Genomic DNA, 20,616 nt, shown 5'->3' with positions numbered 1-20,616 from the left:
TCTTTTGCTCTTCTTCCACAGAAAAAGAACCAAAGAACTTTTCTTCCTCAGAAAAAGTAAGCCAAACATTACAGGATGCTATCACAGGGATACCCAGACAGCCCCTAAGACCTTGTTGGTGTTACTCACATTTTTTTCTTCTGAGATGTGTACCACGCTGTGTGCTGCCAGGATACTGCAGCATCTGTTGCTGAGCCCTTTCAGGGGGAAGGACTGTAACTTTCCACACTAGCTTGTGGAAAGCTGCTCATAGGGGTCCCTAGTTTAAATGGTACAGAGCAGAAGTGATGGTGTTTTACTTAACCCTGCAGTGTGTTAATGCTGTTTGCATATGGTGGAAATTTAAAATATTTGTCTCCTGGAAAACATGCAACTCTCCCAAAATAATTAATGAGGTTTTTAAAAACTGCATGAAAGGAGCACTGAGGTTGCAGAGGATGCATTCAGAAATCAAATCTCTTTGTGTACACATATATCTTCCATCTTCTGCATAGCTATTACGCTGGAGTATTTTATAGCATGTCAATATAGTAGTTCTAAAATAGCATACATGTTGGATAATGCTTTGAATAAAAAATTAAAGTCCATTTTGTAGCGGTAGAGAAGTGGGTACTTCTTATGGCAGGCAGATTCACATTAATTCTCAGATTATGCAGTTTAATACGAGACAATGCTTTTTCTATCTATTACCAAAGCATGAAATGAAATCCGCAAGAGTGACTGACCTTAAACTCGTAACTGCCATTCATTTCAGTCTGTGTAGCCCAGCAGACTGGCTGCTGAGAGCTTTGCTTGCTTCCTTGCTGGTTTGTGAGTCTCTGCAGATGCATGCTCACCCACTCTATGCAAACATGCACACACTCCCTTTTTTTCCTCTTACACTGTCTGGCATATTTTCACTCTTCGAAGACTTTCTGAACTGCTGGGTATGATTGTCTGATTATTGTTGTTTTTTTTTTTAACTGGGAACATGTTTAGTCCAGTGTTATTTAAACAAGCTTATCTCTTTGATCAAAGTCTACAATCTGAAATTTGAACAGGGTAGGGAGGGTGGCTGGGTGGGTGAGGAAATCTATCAAGTCCATATTTATGTGTGTGCTGCTATCTTAGCTGTGTGCCTGCGGAGGTACAAATGTATATTGCTTCAGAATTAGCTTGTGAATATAAATAACTTGGGCTATTTTAGTAGAAGTTCTGAAAACATAGAACTATTACTAAAATAAAGCATTTTTAGTAAACTTTTGCTGAAGCTATTAGTGACCTGCATATTCGGTTTTTTGGTTTCTTGGGTTTTGTGAAGGCTGAGAAGAATAGCTGTGGAGTTGTTTTAAGGATAGCTTAGACTTCCCTAGTATCCAAAGCATACTGACTGGAGCCTGTATACTAATGCATATGGGGTTGGCACTAACCTTTTTCACTGACTGAACCACAGACCACAGCAATAAAGCTGGAGAGCTTGAAATGGTTTCTGGAGGCTTTCATTTAGCTGGTTCAGGAGAACTGGTTTGTGCAAACTTAGAATTATATGGAATGAGATTGCAAGATGAAGCATGCATGCTACACCTTTTCATTATGTTCTCTATCCTTTATTTTTTTCCCTCCTAAATATAACTTTGAGAGACATTTCAGTTTATTTTAAAGGCAATCCCATTCGATTACTTTAGATTACTTGATTTTCTGGTCTGAGTTCAAAATTCAAGTTTGCTGAGTTTTTCTTCACAGGACTAGAAAAAGAATTTCCTGTATTTACTTCATGCATTATGAAGTCAAATAATTTTTTCCTAACTTTTAGGATCTTCCCAAGGCACAGTCTGAATGATGCTTTGTTCCATCATTTTGCAGCCTAAAAGGAAAGAGAAATTTGTAGGCGAATCCAAAGTTGCATCTCACCTATTAGTGTTACTGTTACACTCTCCTAACTTCAAGTTGCCAATACGGATGAAAGTATATTGTGAACCTTGTCTTCTGTTTTGATATTGTACACCTTTTAATGTTAGCTGATTTTATTGACTGAGGCTTGTTACACAGCCTCACGGACACACACACACACACACATACACTTGTGCGCGCACTCACGCACACACACATGCACACGCTCGCATTCTGCTTTGCCATATCTCAGTTACAGCACAGTCCTGCCCAGGGTCATTACAATGTACACATTACATATTTCTAGCAAACATGAAAATGAATCAAACAGCACGAGAGATAAGCACAGATAGATTGGAGCCTGCTGAGAAAATAAAAGGCAGTAATCTGCCGGTCCACTGGACTACTCTTCCTGGTTGGATTTAAGGGATCTTTCCTGTTAGTCACTGCGGAGCACTGGCTACCCTGAAGTGAAAAATTAAATGACCAGTAAGAATGAAGTAACATTTAGTGGGACAATCATTTGGTATAAATCCAAAACTAATTGTTTCAGAAGTGATGTTTAAACCAACGTCGGCACAAGGCACGAATTCCTGGCCGGTGGCCAGCACCTTGTAGTGCATATTAGCGCAGATGAGGAGTTCCTAAAAGTTAAGGAGAGGGAGGGAGGGAGAGAGAGAGAATGTGCGTTTTCAGTGCTCACTGTGCATTTGTTTGTATCCTCCTCCTTGCTGACATTAGAGGAATACCTGTGTAGTGCTGCTTTATTATGATTTCTGCTGAGCCTCAGAATAGGTTCTGGTATTTTTTTTAGGTGGACTGCCAGCTGCCGCTCTCGCTGTTGACAGTAAAAGCAGATATGTTCCTTGCTTACTGCCACTAGCACTGACCATGACCCTTCACACCAAAACCTCTGGAGTTACCCTGCTGCACCAGATTCAAGGCACTGAACTGGAGACACTGAGCAGACCTCAGCTGAAGATTCCCCTGGAAAGATCGCTCAGCGACATGTACGTGGAGAGCAACAAGACAGGAGTTTTTAACTACCCTGAAGGGGCCACTTATGATTTCGGTACTACGGCTCCAGTATACAGCTCTACTACTCTGAGTTATGCCCCTACGTCTGAATCTTTTGGGTCCAGCAGTCTGGCAGGATTTCACTCACTGAACAATGTCCCACCAAGCCCAGTGGTGTTCTTGCAAACGGCGCCCCAGCTCTCACCCTTCATCCATCATCACAGCCAACAGGTACCCTACTACCTTGAAAATGAACAGGGCAGCTTTGGGATGAGGGAAGCTGCTCCTCCAGCTTTCTACAGGTAAATGCTACAGATACTTTTTCTTTCTTCTTTAAGCAGATGAACTGAGAAAATCGGAATATGCAAATCTGTCTGCCCTAATTTTTAATTATGGTGTTAAGGACCAAGTGATTTAATTGAATTATCCATAATATCTGGACCGTAAAATAATAGCATAGAATAAAACAAAACTGTAAGTCACAGCTCACTGCAACCTTAAGCTGTAAATTTTGAAAACTGTACTTAAATGAGAAAAAATTGGATAATGAGTATAAATGTTTCTTGGTAAAACATGAAATCATAATTGATTAAAGAATGGCAATTGACCTCCCTGCTGTAATACATTAGAATTGCTGTCTGGGATATGCTAAAGGCTTCCACCATCACACGTTTCTCAGTGTGAGTGGTTGTTTGCTCAGCTCTTAGTTGGTAGTAAGAGGATTTTTCTCCTCTGGCTTCCTTTACGGTGTGAGAAGTGGCTTATATAGGAAGTAATTCAGAAGCACAATATCCTTCCTAATCAAACTGTTAGAGCTGACTCAGTGACAGTGTTTCAGTCGGTAACCACCTCCGTGAGCTATCCTAAGAACTGTGTACATATTAACCTGCGTTTTTCACTGGAGGGTGTTATACACTAACCATTAATCTGGCATGCTGGACTTCAAAAGATAAGGGATTTTGGGGTATTTTGTATTTTTATCCCTCAATAGATGGGTTATTTTCCGGGGGTCTGCAACAGAAGGATAAAAGTATCTTGGGGGGTGTGGTGTGTGTATGGAGTGATTTTCCTTGCTTCAAATATTTATTGTCAGTTGTGAAAGCATTTACATAATTTCTGAGTAAACGGTAGAAACTGATAGAATTGTAGCTCCTAAGGAAATACACTCCAACACACAAATACCCACACTGTTAATGTTTGTGCAGTGCTAATAGCATAGTTTTGCATTAGCTCATTATACCTGGCTTCAGTGAATCAGAGTGAACAGTTGTAATTTTTTTTTTTTAATTTTCCTTTGCTAAACTCTGCCTGGATCTGTTTGCTTGGGAGATAATGGTGCATTTCCTAGAAATGGGATGACTCTGAGAAAGTAAAATCAAGGGCCAGACTCTGCCAGACTTATTTGCACTGGGAACAGCAACATATGTCCTTAAAGACAGACTCACTCTGTGTAAGAATCTAGTAGCAGAATTGGGTCGAAAACCCCAGAAGCTGTGATTGTGCTTTTCACAAATGATTAGTCAGCGTTGGGGAGCAGATGGGAAAGAGACTGCTGAAAGGATAGGTAACGGTTATGTCAGGCTGTCCAACACAGCAGTCTGCTAACTGAATTGGTTCAGACAAAACGTATTTTACTGCAAACAAATGCAATACCTCTCGGAAGAGTGGATGCATGTCAGAACATGAAGATCTTGACTTACCAGTGACTTGGGAGAGAAACTGCACTTTGTGCTGCACTTTGTGCTAGATTAAAGGTTGGGGCTTTTGGGGTGGTTTTTTTTTGGGGGGGGGGTGGGGGGTTGGGGGAGTGGTTGAGTGATTTTTTTCTTTGGGGTTTTTTTTTTTTGTTTGTTTGTTTTGTTTGGTGGCTTTTTTTTTTTTTTTTTTACATAAATGTCCGGTGCAAACCTATGGTGAAAAGCGTGTAAGTCACCTTAGATATGTAGACAGTGGAATAGTGAGTTTCTGAAGTTGAAATACACAGGGAGAAAATGTACTGTAGTCAGGGCATTTTATTTCAGGAGGAATCAAAACCAAGAATATCCTGAAAATAGAAGTTGGATTGTGGAAATAATGTATTTTTACTTTTAAACAGTGAGGCAATACATTTCAAAATAAAATTAACATACTTTTTTTTAGTTTTACTACCAAAAGAAACATGTAAGGCCTGTGCTGGGTTCCCCATTTCCTGACATTTCTGATCAATGATGGGTGTCTCCCCTGGAGATGTTTTAGCCTTATGCAGCTGATGGGGCTTAATGCAGCAGTAATTAGGTAAATTTATGATCTTGGATACGCAGGTGGTTTATCTGCATATAGTGTTATACAAATGATTTAATGGCCCCTTCCAGCCATAATTCTGTAAAGCATGTTTTATGTGGTTATAAGAAATGTGTATCAAAGTGCTTGCTATGAATACCTTTTGTTAACAGGCACTGTTGGAATTAAATCGATAAAAGCATTGCTTTTTTTTTTAACGTACATTTTTGCAAGGTTGTATTTACAAAGTTTCCATCCTCACAACACTAGATATTAGGTCTTTATAAATGTTAGGACTTTATTCTTGTGATTTGGCACAAATCCAATCACCAGTAGTCTGTGAGAATATTTTGAATATATGTTTGGTGTCTGGGAAATAATTAATATCTAATAACGGTGTTTAAGAACAAGTTAAAAAATGTATAATGCATACATTTCCAATTTGCTTTATTCATTTGGCTAATCGTATTGATTTCAACCAGATTATGTGGAAAGAGAGCATGGGGTGGTGTAATCTGTCAGTGAATAAATTGATGCTAGAGACTGGAAGATCTAACTACCAAAATGGAGCAACCTACCTGTAGGAGGGGTTATGGCAAAAGTTCTCAAAGCAAAAGCCTTCACAAAATGTAAAATGGATCACAATCAGTTTACGATATGTCTGCATGCTACTGTAATAAGTAATGTAACCTGAGACCCAGAAAGACTCCTCTGCAATTCTTATTTACCTTTCTGTGTAACACAGTTGTGCTAATTTGCCTTTAAGATTGAAATATTGGCATTGCCTCATCCTATTATACTACGGATTTGAGACACAAATAAAGCATTCTGTGATAGGAGTGGCTAGGACAATAAACAATTATAGGTTGGAACTTAAACTATATTATGTTAATACTCGGATAAAATGTTAAAAATCTTCAGTCACAAAACTCAACACTTAGCATTTGTGATAAAGAAAGCATCTAATGTAATTCAGTTTTGCTACTAAGTGTTCAAAATCGTGCTGACTATAGCCACGTATAGAGCTCCATGTGTATGAACTGTGAAGTTGCGTGTTATTTCTTTCTAAGTGCATTTCCTTTTCCAAAAGGCTTTGTCTCTCGTCGCAGGGTGATGTCAGACCTCTATATCTAGCTGAAGAACATAAAAATACACAGAGAAAGGAATGATTTTGTGAAGTATAGAAAAATATACCCATGTCTTTTCTGGAGTTTCTAAATCATGGGATATCATAATTTGAGAAAAGAGAGTGAGCTTAATTAATTCAAATTGTGCTGTCTCTAACTTGGCCTCTTTTATGTCTGACCTTGTGTCTGGTTTTTTTTATGGGGAGCCAAACTAAAATACCTTTGCCTTATCTTACAGTGTCAGTATCTTCCAATAAAAGGGAGAAGGCATAGCACTAGTTATGTTTTTAAATCTCTTCAAATGTACCATTTATTTTATTTTCTTGATCACCTTTATAGTAGGCTTTTTTTTTTCCTTAACTGCTGATTAGTAGTACACAAAATCCTGTACTTGTGGATAATAGGGTAAGCTAATTGGAAGATTTCTTTTGCTCTTAACAATTGAATTTGAGTTCTGGACATTTCCGGTTATTTCCTTGTGCTTTTTGGTAGGTTTTTGTTCATTCAAGGAGAAGCCAAGAAGCCTTTCAGTAACTAATTTACCTCAGTAAATTCCTATAAGCAACAGCAAAAATTAATCTTTTTTTCCCCCTATTTTTCCAGTGTGTGATGTTCCAGTGTGATCCCACTGAATTTGCACTTGTCAGATCTGAAGTAAAATTGTGCCTGTATTTCAGGGTGCTCTCTAGCCTGTGTCTATTGTTGCTTCCAAATTTGGCCAAACCTCATCTAAAAATGGACTGCATCTACCAGCTACCTGATGATGGTAGTCTGATAGTTGTCTGTCAGTCTGTAGTGAGTGATAGAGCCAAGGCAAATCAATGTACACACAATTATCAGGTGAAAACCCATTCATTTCTCCCTCATTTTTAGTGGCTACTTTGTGAATATCTTCTAAAACCTTAGGCTCTGGTTTTAGGTTAATATAATGGAGTATTTAATTAAATTTAGTCCCAATTATCACACTGATATTGATACTGAAACATTTTAAACCTGCTATTCCAACCAATATGATCACAGCTTTTAAGTTTTAATGCTTGCTAAAATTGAGAAAGATTACTGATGTCGATTGATACATCTTCTGCCCTGATTCTTAAGTCCAAAATATAGTTAATATGTATTTTTTACCTTGTTTGATTCACTATGAATTTTTCTAGCTGATCATATTGAGTTCTAAGCAAAGAAGTTTTTTCCAAATTTTAAAATTAAAGGAATTTTCAATTAATATAAAATACAAAGTTGTTTCTGTGGGGTTTTTTTTTGTTTGTTTTGTTCTGGTTTTGGTTTCTTTTTTTTTTAATGTAGTATGAGGTAATCCATAACATGAAGAAGTACTATGAAATATAGGGTTTGGGTTTGGGTTTTTTGTTGTTGTTTCTTTTACTCTAAAGCATCGATCTGTTTTGAGGTCCTCTCTTGAACAGTTCGACTGTTCAGGCAGTTTCTTGAACACTTGGAGTGTTCTTGTTTTCAGAGCTGGTACTGGTGTATGTGACGATTTTACAGCAATGTAAGACAGGAAAACATGAAGTTACCCTATCTCATGGAAATGTTGTAAAGATAAACCTGTTAAATGTTCTGAGATACACATTGCAATTATGAGGGACTTGTGCAAATCAACTTTGCTGCTTCTGCAGCTCTCCTCTAGAGAATGTGCTGAAGTGGATTGTCCAATCCGTATTGTTGAGGAGCACGTGTGTTCTGTGCCTCCTTGTGCTCCTTAAAAGGTCAGGCGATGGTGGGGAGGGGTACAGGAGCTCTTATGTTTCCTCACTATCCTCCTGCCACAGCAGGGAGATGGATCTCACCTGCTCTCTCTGAACTTTCTTTTCAAAGTTCTTTTCTTATTGAAGAAGACTTTCTTCACTTGCTTAGCAGATGTATTTTTTGTGTAAGGCCAGGTAGGGCTCCATATATCAAGTCTTTTCCATGTTGATTTAAAACTTGTGGTCAAAACCGTGGTTGTTCTGGCTGGCTGTGTGGTTGGGGTTCATCTGATTACATGTTGACACCTATGTCTTTGTTCAGTTTTCAACTCCTTAGGCATCTGGTGCCATTTGAGAGGCCATGTAGTCTCTGGAGGGTATGACACAGGACCTACTGTGTAGCTGTACCTTTTTGGAGTAGGTGATGGGTATCAGTGAGGATCATCACTTAGAGCACCTCAAATAGTACGTGGCATGGACAGCAGCATCAAACCTTCACATGGACTCCCTCCTTAGTCTGTACAGGTGTGTAAGAAACACATTGCCCCCACAAACACATTGACTCTAAGGTACCTGATTAGGATAGACTACTTATGTGCATTAGGCTGTGAGTGTGGGTTTCTCTTTCTATGCTATAAAATCTGGCTGTACTCATTCTGGTACAGATAACTGCAGGATGAAGATGGATGTTCAGTGATGTTATGTGAAATCAATTCCACCCATAGGTGTCCTGTTTCTGAAGACTCTGAAAGCTGTTGCTGCATGTAATCTCCCTTCAGATAGACACTGCACTATGTCCCTTGAGAGAAAGATGGGGAATTGACTCAGTGTCATTGGCCTTGATAACTCCTGCTCTGAGGCTATTGAAACAACAAACACTGCTGCCCATATCTGCTCTGATAGGGAAAGCATTACTTTCTGGCACCAGTTCCTTAAGCAATTACAATGGCATCAAATACCAGCATTCTTTATTAAACCCACAAAAAAGGCTGACCAGAGCTAAGGCATAACTCCAAACAGAGAGGAGAAGAGTCCTGCAAGTGAAGCACATCCACTTCTTCCAACAAACCGAAATTTTGATAATTTTGGTAATTTGATATTGTTGACAATGAAACACTGAAACTAATCATGAGCTCCCTGATCTGTCTGCAGTGAGTTTTCTGTTATCTGTTCAGGCATCAGAACTGAGATTAGAGTGGAGATGCTGTCCTTCAACATTCTCATTAAAGTGTTGCACCCATTACCGGGGCTGTTTGTAAAACTGGCTGTACAGAGAGGAGTCACATCTGAGCTTGTGAACTATCCCTATGTATTGGGGCGGCCTTTCAAGTGAACTGCAAAAGCTCAGCCTTTACCACAGCTCATTAGGAACCCTGATCAATGTGACACTGGGTAAGGCAAGGCATTTCTGCTTTTCTGCCAAATTTATATTCCAGTTGCTGGGAGGGTTCTTAACGTCATTGGACTCAAGATATTTTTTCTTCTAGTGCAAGACTATGAACATGTGAGATGTGGCTTGCCAGATTCAATTTACCACTTGCTTACAGTGATACCTGTTAGAGATAAGAAGGTCACAGATCTGTAGGAAAATCTTTCTGGACATGGTATTGATAACAATATTGGATTTGGGAGTGACCTGGGCATTTTATTTTAACCTTTTACTAGAAAAAGGAAGCACAGTCCTCAGAAAACATGGAGATTAAATATGACTGTCCTAAACATAAACCTGATTTGATAGATGTGCATAACAATTCCAGTGGTCTTCCAGCCATTGCAGTGACAGTCTTAAGCAATGGCACAACAGCCAGCATTTATATAAATAAGAAGAGATTACTCACTTCCCCTTACTGCGTGGAATCCATTAAGAAAAGTAGAAAATAACTGTAAATGTTGAAAATCAGAAGTAACTAAGAAGATGTCTTAACACTTGATGAGTAACTGTGAAAAGCTGTGCATGTAAGCACTTCATGTCCAGTGGGTGGAATTTCACCCTACAATGGCTGTTCCAGATGACAGTCCATCTCAGGGCAGAGAACATGAGGAGAATATGTCACATTCTGTTTCCATGGTCTTCTCTCTCACAGGGCTGCCAATTGTTGAAACCTACCTCCCCAGGACCCAGGCAGCAGCACCTGTTTAGAATAACTATGATGCACCAATGAGCATCTAAGCAGCACTGGGCTGCCTTTAATGGCTACACATTTCAGTTCCCAATCATAAACTAAGTGAACAAGCAGTGTATTTTTCTATCTTGATCAAAATTTTCTAGGTAAAAGCTGTATTTCTCCTTCGAAGAGTTTTTCAGCATCTCATCAATATGTGGTGCAAATGTCCAATTTTATTGCTACTTCCAGTCTTCCCTCCCTCTTATTTTATTACGTGCTATCATGCAGAAACACTGCTTTGAGCACCACAGCCCACTTCAGTACTAATATGTGCTGCTAAGATGTGACTATGAAAAACTTTCTAAGATGCTACAAAGGGCGTGTCAAAGCCAGGAAGAAACGGGAAATGACATGTACTGTAACACAGGAAAAGACTCAGCTCATGCTAAACAAAAGTAGAAAGCAGCAGCTGCAGAAGAAGACGTGGCATAAAGTTTAGGCCTTAAATCTTAAATCACAAGATAGGGAAAACTCGTAATATACTGTCCACGCAGCCCTGTTAAAACAGGAGTATGTAATACCTACTGCTTTTTTTTTCTATAATTTCCCTTTTTATTTTTTTTTCTTCACTTTAAAGTAGTTCAGGTTTGTGAGACAAGATCTATTCATTCATAAATCCATGAAGAATATTCCACTTTGTAGACACTTACTTTGTTGTTCTCTTCAAGTTGATCTGTAAACAGATGGAAGTTTAGAAGGTGCTGATTCTAAAAAGTGTCATTTAATTTCGCTATCGAGGAGTGGTACTATAAAAAGAAATCTGATCTTTGGCAAAAATAACATCTGACATAATACCTTGTCATCTGTGTTTCAGTTTGCAAAGCTAGTAAGCATTCTTAAAACATATTTTTTTTTTTTGCTGATCAGGCAACATCTAGTTATTATTCAGTAACTTGTATCAGCTGGTGTCTAAAGAAAATGACTTTAAATAAGTGTTCTCTGCTTTGGTTATTAGTTACAATTTGAACTTGACAGTAAGATCCCTGTTTCAAATTTTGCTTTACAAACTCCCTCTATGCAGGAAACTGTAGCGGTCTTGTCCACCAGGACCTGCAGGTCATTCTCTGCAGCGCTGCTTTCCAGCCCCTTCTGTATTTCTGAAGGGGGTTATTCCATCCCAAGCACATGGCTCTGTATTTTCCCATGTTGAACTTCCTGCGCTTCCTGCTGGACCACTTCTCCAGCCTGTTGAGGTCCTTCTGATTGGCACCTTTGCTTTGCAGTACATCCACCACTGTGCACTCCCATCTCCCTCCAGTTTGGCATCGTTCATTAACCTGCTAGGGGTGCAGTTTGTCCCCTCATCTTTGTTTTTAATCAAATACATCAGTACTGATTGCACAGGAATGCTACTAGTACATGATCAATATTCTACTGCTGATAAAAACCTGTTGAGAATGCAGTTCAGTCATTTCCCACCCACTTTATAATTTTTCTGTGCTGTCTATAACTCACCAAATTGGCTACTACACTGGTCTTCTGCTTTGAGTGTCCATTTCATCTGTGTTAGTTCTGAAGAGTTTGGCAGGAGTCACACCAGTAAAATGAGATAAAAAACCCTAAGTTGCAGGCTGGAATATGGGACAAGGGGCAAATAAAGGTGGCCTTGCTGAAGAACAGAATTGGGTCGGTGAAGAAATCTGCTGGGTCTGGTAAGGTAGAAACTTTGAATGTTTGTCAAGGATGCTGCAGCAGGCTCTGGTGAACTGGCAGGTGGAACTTGTATGAAGAACAGAGGGAGTGCTCTAGTAGGGTATTGTATAAGACCTGGAAGAGTTTGGGGTGGACCAGAGAAGTAAAGTTGAAGAAGAAACTCCAGACTGAGTTGGAATTTAAAGGTACTCAGCGACTGAGACTTGGTCTACAGAGAGGGTCTGCAAAGAGGACTGAAACAGAGTAAGTGCATGCTGCAGAGCATAGGTAAATAAAAAGGCTTGCAGGGGCAAACAGGGAATAAATATGGAGCTGGGCCTCTGTAGAACAATTTTTCTCCTAATATTTATTTACAACTCATGCGTTTTATTGCTGTGTATTACAGATTTACCCAGGAGGTAATGGATTAGCCTGGCTGTTGGTTCCTTCAATAGACCAAGTGGCAGAGGTCAGTGGTGTAGGTGTGAGCTTTCATTGCTCCTCAAACACCAACTACCACTCAGAAAGACTCAATGAGATCCTGTTTTGAGTTTTGATTGTTTAATTTCTTTAAAGCCTTGGTATTTTTCATGAGCATACAGAAAATATAATAAAGTTACATCAGTAAGATTGTAATGTCAGCCTTCACAAAGCTGAAACATACTAGAACTAAATTTGAGTGCATCTTTCACTCTCTCTGCCTCGTGTCTGATGAAGATGTTACCACTTAACCACACAGGATGCACATGAATAAACATCAGTTGGTGTCTGTGAAGTGCCCAATTGTTATACTGAAGAGTGCTATTGAAAATCACATGTGGAAAATCAACAAGACTGTTTTCAGAGCAGGCTTGAATAAGAAAGAATACATAGGCTACATATGAGCAAGAGTGAAAACATCCAAAATAGTGAGTAGGTGCTCAGTGAGTGTGATTTTTGAAACTAACAATGATATAATTAAACACAGTATCTGAAGTGGAACAAATATGGTTTACAAGCTTGTTAAACATACATAGCTAGCATTTTTCTCGAAAAAATAAAGCATAAATATATGTCCACTTCAGTCCTCATATGGATTTGTATGTTCAGTTACCTTGCATTTATTTACTTCATAAGTAGATAAGGAATGACTACACGTAAGCAGGGAGTTAATGCACCAGTTTTTAATATTCTCTAATTTACTTCTGACAATGGACTCTGAGCTATGACCCTCAGTTCATTGTATTCCTTACTTAAGATGAAGGATTTTGCTGGTTTCATTTCAGCAAAGCACTGAAGATCTTACTCTTCAGTAGGAGAGATGCATTTCAGAACAAAAATAATTACATAAGCAAATATTAAATTATGTCTGTACCGGTGCTTTTCTTTTCCAAAGCATTTAGGAAAATTACCTAGGACAAGATTGCCTTTTCAAGAAGATCTAAATGTCGCTGTATGGCTAGCACCAGCTTCTTTATTAAATGGCAGCATTAGGTATTAATAGCTTCAAGATGTTTTCATCTATGACCTATTTTCTGACTCATACATGCCTTGTTTCCTCTCTCTCCAATTCACTTTATTGTCAACAAATGTGGATCTGCCTGGAAATAGCAAGCAACCTGAAAACTGTATTGCACAAGAGACTGGTCCTGCTTCTGCGCTGTCCCTCACAGTTGTTCTAGAACTGAACCTCAGGACAGTAGAGCAAAATGAGTTTTCTTGTTTATTACAGGGGATATAAGCTGAGAAGTAAGTGAGAACAGGTCTCCAAAAGCTTCCCTTCATGTCTTCTGAGAGGCATGTTGAAGTCATGTAGCAGCCTGAAAGGAATAAAGTCTGGAGGTGGTCTTTGTTGAGTAGACTCGGTAACAGATTACTTGGGGAAAGTTTTCTTGTCTCAGAGAAATTCATCAGGTCTGTGTCTGATGACTACTTGTTCCTTTTCTGATGACAGCAAGGTAAAAAATTTAAAAATAAGGACAAGTTCTGTGTCCTATGGGCAATTCTGAATCCCAGATTCAAAATCAGTTTTTTTCTGCCCTGGTTCTGGCCAGGACAGAGTTAATTTCCCCAGGCAGCCAGCAAAGGTGAGCAAGTTGGCTCCGGCTGTTTTCCACACCACTGACATTAGGTCCGGTAAAAGAGGCTGGTTGTGGAGGAGCAGTTCTGTGGGGCTCTGGGGCAGTTTGAGTGCAGGTGGGCATTGGGTTGGTCATACATGGGTGCAGTGGTCAGTGTTACCACTGCATTGTGTCAGTAAAGTACTCAGTGTTATCACCGTGTATGTGTATTTCTGTTTGTTTGTGTGTGTGTGTGAAAATTCTGCTGGGGCTCTGTTATTGTTGCCATTTTGTGGTGGTGTCAGTGACTGTCCTTATCCCAAACCCACAGGGGCTCTGTCTGTTTCTTCTCTGGTGGAGGGGTGAGCAAGCGGCATGTGGTGCTCAGCTGCTGCCTGGGCCTGAACCAGCACAACTTTATTTCTGAGTGTGAGACATAGTCAAGACTTTTTGTGAGAACTGAGACTCCTTAAGAAGTGTAATGCTAGACATGTTAGTCTAACTAAAATATACCAAGTAGAAATAATACTAAAGAAAGAAATATAGATCTACAGGAAAGGAAGTATTTCAATGCTTAAATGACTCTGAAATCACTAGCTTTACTGTGATGACACCTCAGTCATCTCAGTATAGTCAAGGAATGGAGGTTTTAGTTACCGCATATCATAACACGGGAATCACTAAAAAAATGTTTTGAAGACGTATTTCTGCAAGTGGAAAATGGATGGAGAGTTCTATCCAAGTTTTTTGCCTGTGTTAGGCTCTACACTAAAATTATTATGGGAAAAAATTAATTGAAGAGCTACTTTTATTCCTTAGATTCCCATCTTGGTACTGTCAGCACTCTCAAAATATTTTCTTTGTCTGTTTAATCCCTGGATACTCTGAAGACATGAGGTGCTATGTTTCTACTATTAGGCATGTGCACAGTTGCTCTGTAGAAGGCATCAGCCTTGTACAAGGTGATGTAGTAAAAATAATTGATTTGTACTTTCAGTCAGAGCTTCTGAGATAAATTTGACAACCAGTACAGATTGAAATGCACAGATCAAATATTAATCCTCATATTGTGAGCCGAAGTCTAATACTGAATTGAATTAGCACCCACTTATTCCCCACTAGGGAAGATTAATTCCTGTTGAATATGATTTCATGTGAATCACAGAATCACAGATTGCTAGGAGCCAGAAGGGACCTCGAAGGATCATCTAGTCTAGCCGCCCTGCCAGAGCAGGATCATCTAGAGTAGGTCACACAAGAACACATCCATGTGGGATCCATATAGATCTAATCTATAAGCCAATTTCAACTGTATTTTCTGACCAAATGAATTTGTAATGATGACAGCACACTGCATTCATAACAAAAGTTTGAACTATTGTAATTCTTTAATTTAGCAAGACTACCTTATTACATCCTTGTAGTTATAATAAAGTATTTTTGAGGGGAATTGATGGATTTTCAAGGAGAATTAAAGTACTGCATTAGGAATCCTGCTGCTAAACTTGAAATTACCACTATTTAATTTTCTTCTTAAATAGTAATAACAATTGCTTAAGCTCTTAGGACAAAACCTGAGCCAGTTCAATTTCTTGTCAGAAAATAATGCCCTTTTGCTTTTTGCATCTGCATGTGTATATCAAGGGATTTAACTGAATTCTATCTGATACGTTCAGAAAAAATATCTCCTGTCTCCCTGAACAAAACAAAACACAAACCAGTTGTTATAAGGTGCTTTGAATGTGAAACAAATTTAAACCAAAACCTGCTTGCAGGTGCCTCAGACATTATAAATTTGACTACAGGTTGATGCCTGTGGTGTTTGGTGGATTTTTGTGAGTCTGAAGTGCTGCATGATATCAGGGGTGGGGTGGTCCTTATCTCTTTTCCCATGTCTTTTTATCATCTTCTAACTCACTAGCATGTGCAGCTTCAAGCCTTCTCTTATGCACCGTGATGCTGAGTTGCATGTACTTACCTTTTCAGAGCCTGCTGCTGTGCATATAGTTGCACTGTTGTTCAGATCCTGTGGGAAGTGTGCTCCTGAGTGTGGAGCTGGAGAGGAGCTGAGCTCTTTTGTAGGAATGAAAAGAGTTCTCCACATCTTATCAGCAAGTGAAAACAGGAATCAAGTATATGTCTTGTGTGACTGTTCCCATCGGGACTTTTGGAGCAGTGCTGAGGCCAGAGAATGAAGACACAATTAAGACATCTTCAGTCGGAATCTCTACACTGTTGGCTTATCTTTCAATTTTACTTGTTAACTTTCTGAGATAACTTGACTAAAACTCATTTTGGGTTCTGGATTTGGCAACGGATTCTTATTGGTTAAAATTATTTAGCTCAGTACTGAGGCCAGTTCTGCTTAGTATCTTTATCAAAGATCTGGATGAAGAGATTGAGTGCACCCTCAGAAAGTCTGCAGATGACACCAAGTTGTGTGGGAATTCCAATCTGCTGGAGGGTAGGAAGGCTCTGCAGAGGGATCTGGTCAGGCCACATTGATGGGCCAAGGTCAACTGTATGAGATTCAATAATGCCAAGTGTTGGGTCCTGTATCTGGGTCAGAACAACCCCGTGCAGTGCTACAGGCTTGGGGTAGAGTGTTTGGAAAGCTGCCTGGCAGAAAGAAACCTGGGGCTGTTGGGGCTGAACATGAGCCAGCGGTGTGCCCAGGCAGTGTGAGCATGAGCCAACAGCATCCTGGCTTGTGTCAGGAATAGTGTAGCCTGCAGGACTAGGGAAGTGATTGAACCTCTGTACTCAATGCTGGTGAGGCTGCCTCTCAAGTGCTGTATTCAGTTTTGGACTCTTCACTACAAGAAATACATTAAGGTGCTGGAGCAGGTCTAGAGACGGGTAATGAAGCTGCTGAATGGTCTAGAGCTCAAGTCTTATGAGTATTGGCTGAAAGAACTTGAGTAATTTAACCTGGAGAAGAGGAGGCTCACTCTGCAACTCCCTAAAAGGAAGTTGTAGTAAGGTGGGGATTGGTCTCTTCTCCCAAGTAAGAAGCAATAAGACAAGAGGAAATGGCCTCAAGCTGCACCAGGGAAGGTTTAGATTTGGTATTAGGAAACCCTGAAAAGGTTGTCAGTCATTGGAACAGGCTGCCCAGGGGAAGTAGTTGAATCCTGGAGGCATTTAAAAGATGTGTAGATGTGGTGCTTAGGGACACTGTTTAGTGGTTGGACTTGGCGGTGCTAGGTTAATGGTTGGACTTAATGGTCTTAAAGGTCTTTTCCAACCAAAGCAATTCTGTGATTCTACTATTCCATATAAATATGTATGTGAAATGAAGCGACTATTGGATATCTAATGCTACATTCTTGAATTAAAATATAACTATCTGATGTGTTACTTGAAACCGTATGAAGAAAGTACAATTCAAAAACTGTTACTGACATTTCAAAATATTTTTATTAAGGTTGGAACAAAATTAAAACCAAACCAGAAGAAAATCAAATAACAGAGGTCTTTGACCTATTTTATTACAGAATACTTTTTATATACTTCTGAATACGTGGACTATTTTAAAAACAAGCATCAATTTTGGTCATATTTATTCCAGAGCAAGCCTAGATGAGAACCTGGTGCTGACCTTAAACTTGCTCCTCACTCAGATCATTTTCTTGGAGTAATGTCTGAAATATAGAGAGTTGGGAATTTTTGGGACCATTTTGGTGTAAGGAAATGCAAAATATGTTATTTTGTTTTGGAGAAAGGTGAGTCACAGCTGCAGGCTTCTGCTCAGTTGTAACACTCCAGAGGTGGAGGGTCTGTGATTGGATCCTGGCGGTCTTCCACAACAAAGGTGAGAAGGGTTGTGTTGCAGTCTGCCCCCAGTGTCAGCTCTGCTGAGCTTTCCTGCCCAGGCTTTGACTGGACCATGGTGTGTTTTAGGTTTGCTATGCCAAGCTGAATGTGACATCCACTTCCAGCATTCAGCTATATGCAACAGAGAATATTTTGGCTAGAAATACCTGAAAGGTGTCTATAAGAAAGCTGGGGAAAAATTGTTCATGAGAGCATGTAGCAGTAGGACAAGGGGTAATGGTTTTAAACTCAAAAAGTGGAGATTTAGGTTGGATATTAGGAAAAAAATCTTCAGTATGAGGCAAGTAGATCATTGCAACAGGTTTCCCAGAGAGGTGGTGGAGGCCCCATGCCTGGAGATATTCAAGGTGATGGGGCTTGATGGGGCTTGATGAGGCTCTGAGCAACCTCATGTAGTGAAGATAACCCTGCTTACTGCAGGGGGGTTGGACTAAATGATCTCCAAAGGTGCCTTCCAACCTAATACATTCTATGATTCTGTGGAATGAGTAGATGGATGTTTTTTCTTCCATTGATAGCCATTAAAGAATATTATGCAACAAACCAAAGTTGGAACCTGGGTGGTTTTTTTCCTTTCATTTATAAGAAGCATGATTATCTGGAAAAGAAAAAAAAAGGTAAGATTCAGCAGGAGTTCCTTGTATCTAGTACACTGGTATTGTATATGTCCCATGTGAACAGGTAATGTGCTTTTAAATATCATAATAGAAATGTGACTACTGTGTCCATAGTACTGTACATTTAAATCTGCATGAATTTGTCTCTCTAATAGACTTTTTTCCCTTCTTTGTAATTTATAGGACAGGGAGCAATTGCTGTCTACCAACAATGAAAAGTGAAAAGATTAATGAGGTTCTATATTGTGGCACCTCAGAAGCACTTGAGCTGTGAGGAATAAGAATTGGCATAAAAAGATGACATGGATTTGCCAAAACAAAACACAACTATTTGGAAACAAAGTTACCATCAACACAAAAGCCAAGTGCATGGATTTCTCACAGACCTAATTTTTTTTACACATTGCTGCATAAGTTACCCCCAAAATATGTCAACAAGCAGTTTTGTAAACATATAGCATGTGCAGTTATCTACATGACTGTATTTACTACTTTTCATGAGCCATGTTCTCTTACTATTGATTGCATAGTCAGCATATGCAAATTTATCTGTGGACATTACCTGAATGAATAATTTAGCTACTTTGGGATAATTTAGATATTGTAGCTACGTGAAGCTTGCTGTTTACTATTTGGTTAGTACTGATGATTGAGACACCTGCACATAAAGAAAAAAAAAAGATCTGCAGTCTACAAGCAGGAAAGAATTCACAGAGAAATAAGAAAGAGAACATGGTCTGTTTTTTCAATTTGCCATTTCAATACCTTATACCATTGTATAAGGTAACAATTACAGTTAGTCTTATCAACTGAAAGGTGCCACTGAAAGAGTTTTTCCCCTGTCATATTTCTGGCTACGATTCCTGTGGCTGTATTAGTGAGCCAACGTGACTACATGGTTGGGATCCCTCATTCTTCACCCTGCATTTTCTGACCTCCTCACTTGCCTCAAGTCTTGTGACTGTGTGTTGAACAGCGTTAATTTGCTACTCTGGACCTAAATATCTATGGCTAGAAATGGAGAGCTTTTGCTTTGCTTATTAAAATGTCTTTACCTCAGCCCATGAGTTTTCTCACTTTTACTCTTCCAATTCTTCCCCATCCCACTGATGGGGTGTGAGTGAGTGGCTGCATGGGGCTTAGCTGTCAGCTGGGGTTAAATCATGATAAATCTGTAACAAGCTACAAAGCACACTTGTTCTGTTGGCCTGGCAGCATTATGATGCTGTGAACACTTGTAGCAGCCAAACTCCACAGGTGAAATTCAGCCTTTCTTGCATGGAATGACTTGTCGGTATGATGTGTTCTCAGACCAGTTATTTTTTTTGCCTTCTGTCATGCTTTTGTCACCCATTCTTTGATCAGTAACACTCAGCCATGTGCTTTTGTCCTATTTGTTACACTTGTTATGTTTTCAAGCATATCACTTTGAAGTTATATTTGAATTTCTGGGGTTCATATTCCTTGTACATGGGCATCAAGTAGGACTGGTGCCTCTGTCTTTTCAGCTGTCAGTCAAGTGTCACACCAAAACATGCAGTGCAGCAGTCCTGGGCACGCTTTTATCTGCTGCTGACACTGCAGGCTAGCCATGGCCTGCAAAGAAATCTGTCTGCTTGTATTAACTGAGATTGTGCAGGTCCCATGGACTAGTAGTTTGGTTTGATGAAAGTGGCTTAGGCACCAATGGGTCTGTATAGTTTTGGGAACTGTTTTTTTTTTTTTTCTTTCACTGGGTCCTAGACTCTGCACTGTTAGTCCAAGGACTTGAGAAGCTCTACTCCTAGGGTTTCATGTTTTGGAGCAAGGAAAAAAAAAATAGAGCTGAGGATAGACCACAATTTCTGGGGATGTACACAAGCATTTTTGTGTGAAGGTGTCAGATTTTCCCGTGTGCCTAGTTCCTCCCCTGCTGCCCATATTGTGTCTTTGGGCTTGGCACTTCTACATACTCTTTATCCCATACACTTGCTAGCAACTGGCATAGAGTGGCTTGTAGATGACCTGGGTGTTAAACTCTTTCTGAAAAGATGTTGGTCTGTTCTCTGTGCTTTATATCAGCTTGTTCAAGAGGTCTGCATGCACTTTATTGAACTTAAAAGCAATACTTTATGTAGTCGTTTATTTCACCAGGGTTTATTTTCCTGTGGCCTAGAGCCCTCTGATTTCTTTGTTGGGACCATATGTGGCTGTATCAGTGTTTTGTTTCAAAAGTTCATTTTCAAACACAGTGTCGTGCTTAAAGTTATATTTTCAGTTTAAAATGTAATTTTAAAGAAAAATAGCCATTTGAAATGAGAGATTTATTAAGATTGTATTTTTTGATACAATATTACCCAATTTGTAAT

The 20,616-nt window shown here is 39.5% G+C and overlaps 1 protein-coding gene across 1 annotated transcript in view; it reads left to right on the top strand.

Annotated features, from left to right (window-relative positions):
* Window positions 1–2,760: 2,760 nt before the first annotated feature.
* The window catches only part of ESR1 (estrogen receptor 1), a gene marked incomplete at both ends in the record, with an annotated part of 105,478 nt that continues 87,622 nt past the window's right edge, over window positions 2,761–20,616 (top strand). The window contains one exon of the mRNA XM_084262156.1: window positions 2,761–3,188. Coding sequence (XP_084118282.1) covers window positions 2,761–3,188 — 428 coding nt within the window. The remainder of the gene's footprint in view (window positions 3,189–20,616) is intronic.

The sequence above is a fragment of the Gallinula chloropus genome (genome assembly GCF_964237585.1).
Source record: "Gallinula chloropus genome assembly, chromosome: 3".
In the NCBI taxonomy this organism is placed as follows: domain Eukaryota; kingdom Metazoa; phylum Chordata; class Aves; order Gruiformes; family Rallidae; genus Gallinula; species Gallinula chloropus.
Note: the sequence above shows the minus strand (reverse complement) of the source record. Positions and strands in the feature narration are given on the sequence as shown.